Here is a 7,564-nt window from a genome sequence, read left to right as displayed (position 1 = left end):
AATTTATTACTTGTTGTAGTGTTAGAAAATTCACAATAAGTTCAAAATATAGCAAGATTTACACTCGGTCAATAGATGTTAGGAATAACAAAATCGCGTGTACAATTATATAGATAATCGAAAATTTATTGCGTTCTAGTCACTCAAATTCGTATTACGAATGACTCGGATTATGATTAGAATATATTTAATTTATCTTGAAAAAGAAAGTTAAATATATTGGTTTTATCGATTATCAAGAATGTATGAAGGAACTAAAAATTGAAATAGACATCAATAGGCGGATTCGGAATCCAATACAACCATCCATAATGTGATACAAACACACTTTTTTCATATATGTTAGCATAATTTAGATAATTACAAATCAAATCTCTTTTGCGTCACATAATTCGAATTCCACACAAAGTTAGTAAATTTGAATTAAAATTTACAATCTATTGAATAATACTCTTAACTCATCAAATTTATTACTTTTCAAAGATCCCATTTGCTGGCAGGTTTCATTGGATAACATTTTAAAATTGTAAGGGATTGATATATTAAAGTGGTATGGATATATATGGTGTTTAGATAATTGAATTTAATTAAGTTAATCTTGAAATATTAAGTCGATAAATATATAAAAATGTTAAAACATTATTTGGGATGAATTGAGATTACAATAATTATATAAGAATGGTGGCTTCTCAATAATATCCAGCTTGAAGACAAATCAGCAATAACCTTACGTTTCTTCATTTCAATCATAATTAAAACAATAATGAAATGAAGCAACAAAAAGGAATCGACCCTACGTTCATCATGTGCACTCTGACAGTTAGTACAGACTCTTTGTAAGGTTTTACTAATTGTAATAGAGCACTCATCGGATCTATCAGCTTAATCCCATCCGCAATCGGCTGGAGAAATACAGAGAGGGAGTTGAAATGAAGGAAAAATCATGGGTTTGTACTGTTTTCACACAGCTCATTCTCTGCATTGCACTTTTCATTGCTCTTAATATAGGTGAGTCCCAGAAGCGTAGTAAAAATGAAGGCAGGGTCATTGATGTGTTCTTCGTTAGTGTTGATGGAGGATTTAGGCCACTTGAAGAACAGACCCTTTTACTTAAACAGGTGAGATTTGTAATCTTACTAATGGGTACAAAATTGGTTTTTTTTCTTCTGCGACTGGGTTTGAATTTTTGTTTTGTGTGATGAGATTTCCCTGGTTGATTGTTTATTCTTCTGTAGTTTTAACCACGCTGCAATTTTCATATGATCTTGATAAGCAAAAAAGGATCTTAAATCGATAAATGCATACAAATTTCATTGGTTGATTACAATAATCAAGATATTGATATTACAGTTTTTACTGCTGATACTATATGAAAGTGTTCTCCATAGAATTTAGTTTGAATTTTCAAGCTATGTTATATATTTGGTTTTATCTGTTCTCTGCAATTTTAATTTTAGCATCTATCAATTTTAATTATTGGTTTGGATTTTCAAGCTATGTTGACTCCTCTGGATATATTTGGTTGTATCTGTTCTCTGTAATTTTCTTGTGATCCCTTTTGACTGTAATTTTGATGGTAATGAAGATGGAGAAGGTGGTGAAATCCTACAGGGCTCGGTTTATAGTCACCATCAGTGAACTTGGGGAATCTGATCCACTCCTTCAGAATGTAAGATCTGTATGGTGACTTTGGTTTGCAAATGGCATGTTACTGATTCATTTACACAGATTTCATTTCAGTCGAAGTTTATTGAAGATTACCGCATGGTTGAACTTTTAATTCATCGAACTAAAACTTCATTTTTTAACAGGCTACGCAGTACCCTGAGTTGCAGAAAATACCGTGGTATTCTTTCCCCTTCAAGTAGTTTAGGTGCTAATTTTTTGTTATATACTTCTCATATTTTAAATCAAAATTTCCAATTTCTTTTCGTCTATCACAACTATTAGGTACACTACTGGAGCATTGAAAGGAGGAGGAGGAGCAAATTATTTCCTCAAGAAGATCGAAATTCCGTATGGACAAACACTGGATATTATAGCCTTGAACACTGGGCTACTCCAGGTGTGAATTCCATTTCAATGGATTTTTATTCCTTCTTCCTTGTGGAAGTATTTCTGCTGATCACCCGTGTTGTTAAGTCAAATTTCATTTTAATACATTGGCATGGTAACGTCTGTGTAGAAATTGAAATCTCTAATAATTTGCGGAAATAAGTTGAACCAATTGCAAAAATAAGAAAGCTAAAAATTTGAGATGTTATTTCGTTGCCAAATGTCTCTCGTTCTTGACATAGAAGGAAACTGATGCACAGGTTCTTATATTCCTTCATATGGTAATATATAGTTTTCTAAGACTCTATTGACTTGATAATTTTTAGAATTCTTCGAGTGTCCCTGAAAACGAGCAGCTTCAGTGGTTAACGACGACCCTCAAAGAAAGCAGTAGCAACTGGTAAGCCTTCCAAACTAGAGATTCATATTTCTCATTCACCAAGCACTTATTATCTTAATTATTTATTTCTTCTCTTCCTCTCTAATGAGGCAGGAAAATTGTCTTTGGATTCCATCACTTGGTCACCTCTGAAGATAATGTACAGAAAAGGGAACCAATTTTTGAGCGATTATATAGTATATTACTTAACTATGGAGTGGTAAGAAACAGGTTTTCATCCTCTTTATTTCCTCCCTTACAAATCATTTGAGTTCCCGCTCTACATAATGGTTTCAGAAATCTGTATTGGTACTCATTCTCCTTTTCTCAACTTAGAAATTCTTAAAACTAAAAGTGATATAAGATTCGCTCATGTTTTTTTATCTCTAAAGAATGCATATTGGAGCTGGCGTGCCGGTACTGTAAATCAAAATATAGTCCAACAAAAGTGAGTGTTAACGTTCTTAAATTCTTGTCTTCTGGGACAAAACTCTATACAATTAGATGATTTGGTGTTATACTGATATCTATATGTGTTTTGATTCTTCCAGGGAAATGGTAAATGGATTCCTTCTTCATCGGGTTAGTCCACTGGAAATTGTGAGTACCAAATCGTCTTCAAACACATGCATGTTTGTTGCAGTCTATTTGGGATGTGAAACATTAAATAATGAGTAATGTTATTTAGTCTCACTTGGGTTACAATCTCAATTTAGGTGACGTTAATGTAATATTAAATGATAGGTGGTATTAAAAAAGTCATTTAATTTCACATTTCATACAATCTATCATCTAACGCCACCTAGAGAATGGGGTTATAACCCCATTGGGGCTACATAGCATTATTCTTAAAGAATTGTAGGAACGACTAAATTGTTGTTCTGTGACAGGTCACATATTTAGTTAAGTTGACAGGGGAGGTGGTTCAGAGTTCAGCGCTGCAACAAATGGGCAAGGAGGTCATGTAATTTATAAAGAGAGCTTGTTCTTCGGCAACATATTTATCTGGTCGTGGATGAAGGGCGTTCTACACATGATTGAAATGGAACGAAGAAGTGAAGTAGTGAAGACTTGAATACTTTACGAAGGTTCTTTGAATTTTATAGAAAAAGCGACATCTAAAGTCGGAAATAAAGAAGTTGAAAACCAGAACATATTCAGATTCAGATAGCCTTAAACTGACAATTTACCAACTTTTTGAAGCAGTGGAAACACTCCAATTCACCTCAGAACCTCCTAAACTTCAACGCACCAGTTTGTGAGTCGTCGTTCATGTTATTCTTCAAATGTAATATATGCATTTCAGGGTTTTGGAGCAGCCTTTCAGGCTTGCAATTGTGCAAGGGATAGGCAAATTATCTAGTTTATAATATAGTTCATCTAGACCTCGTATGACGGTCATTTTCTGGGAAGAAAGAGTTTTTGAAATATATATATATATATTTTTGGAGTATATATTGTTAAAAAGTAGGAAAAAAGTTTTAAATTTATGTAAAAAATATTTTAGCCCTTGTCTGACAATCATTCTTTCTAATTCTATTTTTATTGTACTCATTTTTAATTACATATTCTCATAATAAAATATTTTTACGTAAATCTAAAAATTTTCTTTACTTTTTTGATCATGCAGTTCCTCAAAATTTACTATTCAGAAATTCATTCTTTTAAAAGAAAATTATGTCAAAATAGGAGTTTATTGTGAGAATGTAATTAAAAATGAGTACAAGACAAAAAAAAGAAAAAAGAAAAGCTCTAAAAGAATGATTAATGATTACAGCTTAATAAACATCTATAATATTAATGTACAAGTTTTGTTGCCTTGACAGCTTAAAAATAGGGGAACACGTGATATATCATTGAACGGCTAGAGAAGAGAAAAGGAAAAATAAAAATAAATATAAATATAAATTCCGCCTCTATTTTTAAATCCCGTTTGAGGAGCATTATTCACATTGTACTTCCAATAGTGTTCACCTACTACCTTGAGGGTTAACACGATCGGTTTGTAGAGCATCGTGACAGAAGTAAATCAAGGGATTGTTCAACTATCGTCTATGTTGGATTGTTGGTACATTTTCAACACAGTACCTCTATATCTAAAATGTCAAAATTGTCCTTCTCCCTCTGCCGCGTCTGCCCTATAAGTCCAGGTCTTTCTTCAACAAATACTAGTTCCTTGCAAAAATCCCAACTCCAGAACGGAGGTGAAACAGAGAGATGGGAAGTTCTTAAGGGTGGTTGCCCCTCTCTACTTGCCAATGATTTCTTCATACCACAAAAACCAACAGCCCTCGCAGGCTGCAATGTATATGTTCTCTTGAAAACTGCTGCTCCATGAAATGAACTTGTTTGCAAGTTTCATCCAATGGTATCCTATCTTCTTGTTTTGCCTCTTAAAAGCGAGGCTCAGTTTCGGGATTCTTGCTGCAGCTACTACGTTTTTGGCTATGATGATTATTGTTTTTGAGTTGGGTCGGGCATGGGGAAATCTGGCCCGTATCTTGGCGGGGCGAACCCGGATGGCATCTGGAGAAGAGCTCTTTCTTCTCTTGTGTATGCAACTGGGTTTCTGCAGCCATGGCGGTGTTTCACTCTCTTTGCCTGTTTTATTTGCAGATCTGAGCCTTCTGGATAAAAAAGTGTTTATCTATACACGTGAGCCAGACAAAGATAGGCTTACATTATTTACTTGTAAGCATCATGATCCTCGTTTTCCTAAGAAAAATTCTAACTCAAGAATGAGGCAGATCGATGGATGATTGTAACGAGATTAAGTCAGCAGGGATAATTTCACTAATGGTCACTGAAGTTTAAAGCAAAATTCCACTTAATGGAACACTTGGGTACTGTAAGTGAAGACCCAAAGCTAGATTAAGGTAATTCAGCTCAGAAGGGAAGAATGAGGTTAACAGATATTGAGAATTCTTAAAGGGTGGTTGTCTCTCTCTGTTAAACCAATGATTTCCCCCATAAACTGTTGCAAAATCAACAGCCCTTGAGAAACAAGAAACGGAAATTAATGTTGTTCGATGACCTTTTAATCTTGATGGAATCGATTCCTCTGCAAAAACCAATGAACACGAGCACGTCTGCAGAATTATGCATAGGGGCTGTGACGATTATTCTTGATTCTTCTGAGATGATGAATTGGGCATTGAGATGAACTTACCCGTATCTTGGCAGGGCACCCCGGATGGCCTGTGATTTTGAAATCTTCTCAGGCGACCGGGGATTTTGCAGCCATGGCGTGGTTATATTCTCCTTGTCCGATTATAGGACCAAAGATCTGAGCCTCAATTTCTTTGCCCGCATAGTTTTTATTTACAATCATGCTATAGAGTATGGAGTTCGACATAACGTAATGTTATTTTATTATTTTACGGGGCTCTTTCGATCTAATAAAAGGTTTAACTCCAACCTTGAAAACCTCACCTTCCCGTCTCTAGAGTTTTGTGAAAGAGGTAAATCGTGAGATGTATTCCATCAGATCAGGGAACAAGAATTGTATATACACTACATTTACAAAGAGTCTAATTTCATGTCTCAGAAATCGAATATCTACACTGCAGCTGTCAGCAAGACGTGAGATAACATCACCCCTATTCATAACCCATAGCCCAGTGGCTACTCTTTCTATTCTTCTTCTAATTGTTGATGTGCAATCACTAAATTTTTATTTTTTCTTTTTTTTTTTGGACATCGATATTTGCATCTTAACCATGTTTTTTAGTGTGCCTGTAATGCTTAATTGAAATTCTATTAATCATTTGATCGGGCAGATTTTGTGCCCAACAATTTTTTATGGAATTCATATTTTTTTTTCATATTTTAATCACGAATCCTTCGGAAAAAGAAAAAGAAAAAATCATTTTTTGACTCAAAAAAACGTCTCTAACCAGCTCCTTTTTTATCCCTAAAAATCTGATTAAGAAAATTAAAAAGAACTAAAATATTTCAAAAATTTCAAAGAATTCAATGGAACGTCTTTTGAGGAGGAAGTAAAATATTTCAAAAATAAGTCATAAAGTTCAAGTGAACATCTTTTGAGGAGACTAGTCAATTTCTTGTGTTCACCAAATCTCTTTCCAATTTCCCATAGCCCAATAAAAAATATTAATTTAAAGATCTGACACGAATTTACAACTTAGCTCATGCTCATCTCTCATTCTCTCCCACAAATAAATAAATAAATAAAAATTTACATATTTATTTTTAATTACATGTTCACGCACAATAAAAAATGTGTACGTTATTTTTATCTACAATATTTATATATACATTCTAGTTTATATACATCCCCATCAAAATATTTTTAAAAATATTATTTTCATACACATCAAATTTCAATATTGTCATTATTAAATTCATTCATTTAAACATTATATATCCACAAAAAATTATATATTCAGCACACCATAAATGCATATCTAATACAACTTCGAAAATCACTATATTTGTCTAGGGACTATCAACATTTAATTTTATTCTTACTTTTTATTTTCTATATTGTCATGTTAGTGCTTTAATATTTAGTTATAAATATAAACAAATCTCTTTTCTTAAATTTATAGATTTCTTTCAAGAATATGCTGCACCCAGTCAAACAAATTTCTCGTCGAATCATATTATTATTATTATTATTATATGATCATAATTTTGGCTTTTGGTATTTCAATTGATAACTTAAGTTTGTTTTCTTTTATAATGTAAGAATATTTGGACAGGAATTGAAACTTACTTTAAATTTTTTTGTATACTTTCATCTTACAAATCAATACTTAAAAAAATATAAAACTTAAAATCCGGGCTTCCATATCATGAAAGAATATAACTGTAATAATAAGGATGTCAAAATAACTCTTCAAAATCGATGTCCATGAGCCTTGCCCTGTTTTTCGCTTAATTGGGTATTCTGGTATATGATCATAATTTTGGCTTTTGGTATTTCAATTGATAACTTAAGTTTGTTTTCTTTTATAATGTAAGAATATTTAGACAGGAATTGAAACTTACTTTAAATTTTTTTGTATACTTTCATCTTACAAATCAATACTTAAAAAAACATAAAAAGTAAAATCCGGGCTTCCATATCATGAAAGAATATAACTCTAATAATAAGGATGTCAAAAT

At 32.7% G+C, this 7,564-nt stretch overlaps 1 protein-coding gene across 3 annotated transcripts; it reads left to right on the top strand.

Annotated features, from left to right (window-relative positions):
• The first annotated feature begins 693 nt into the window (after window positions 1–693).
• Window positions 694–3,850, top strand: LOC111399643. Of its 3 annotated transcripts, none has more exons than XM_023027074.1 (9): window positions 694–1,118; window positions 1,586–1,669; window positions 1,812–1,846; window positions 1,951–2,065; window positions 2,382–2,455; window positions 2,549–2,654; window positions 2,827–2,882; window positions 2,986–3,034; window positions 3,350–3,850. In XM_023027074.1, exons 1-9 carry the CDS (start codon window positions 930–932, stop codon window positions 3,407–3,409), a joined length of 768 nt encoding a protein of 255 aa, XP_022882842.1. In that variant the 5' UTR covers window positions 694–929; the 3' UTR covers window positions 3,410–3,850. The 3 variants fall into 3 exon arrangements, with proteins under 3 accessions (XP_022882842.1, XP_022882843.1, XP_022882841.1); XM_023027073.1 differs by having other exon boundaries at window positions 698–1,118; window positions 3,325–3,850; XM_023027075.1 differs by lacking the exon at window positions 1,586–1,669 and having other exon boundaries at window positions 696–1,118; window positions 3,325–3,850.
• Window positions 3,851–7,564: the final 3,714 nt, after the last annotated feature.

The sequence above is a fragment of the Olea europaea genome, chromosome 9, assembly GCF_002742605.1.
Source record: "Olea europaea var. sylvestris chromosome 9, O_europaea_v1, whole genome shotgun sequence".
Taxonomy (NCBI): Eukaryota; Viridiplantae; Streptophyta; class Magnoliopsida; order Lamiales; family Oleaceae; genus Olea; species Olea europaea.
This window is presented reverse-complemented; position numbering and strand designations above follow the sequence as displayed.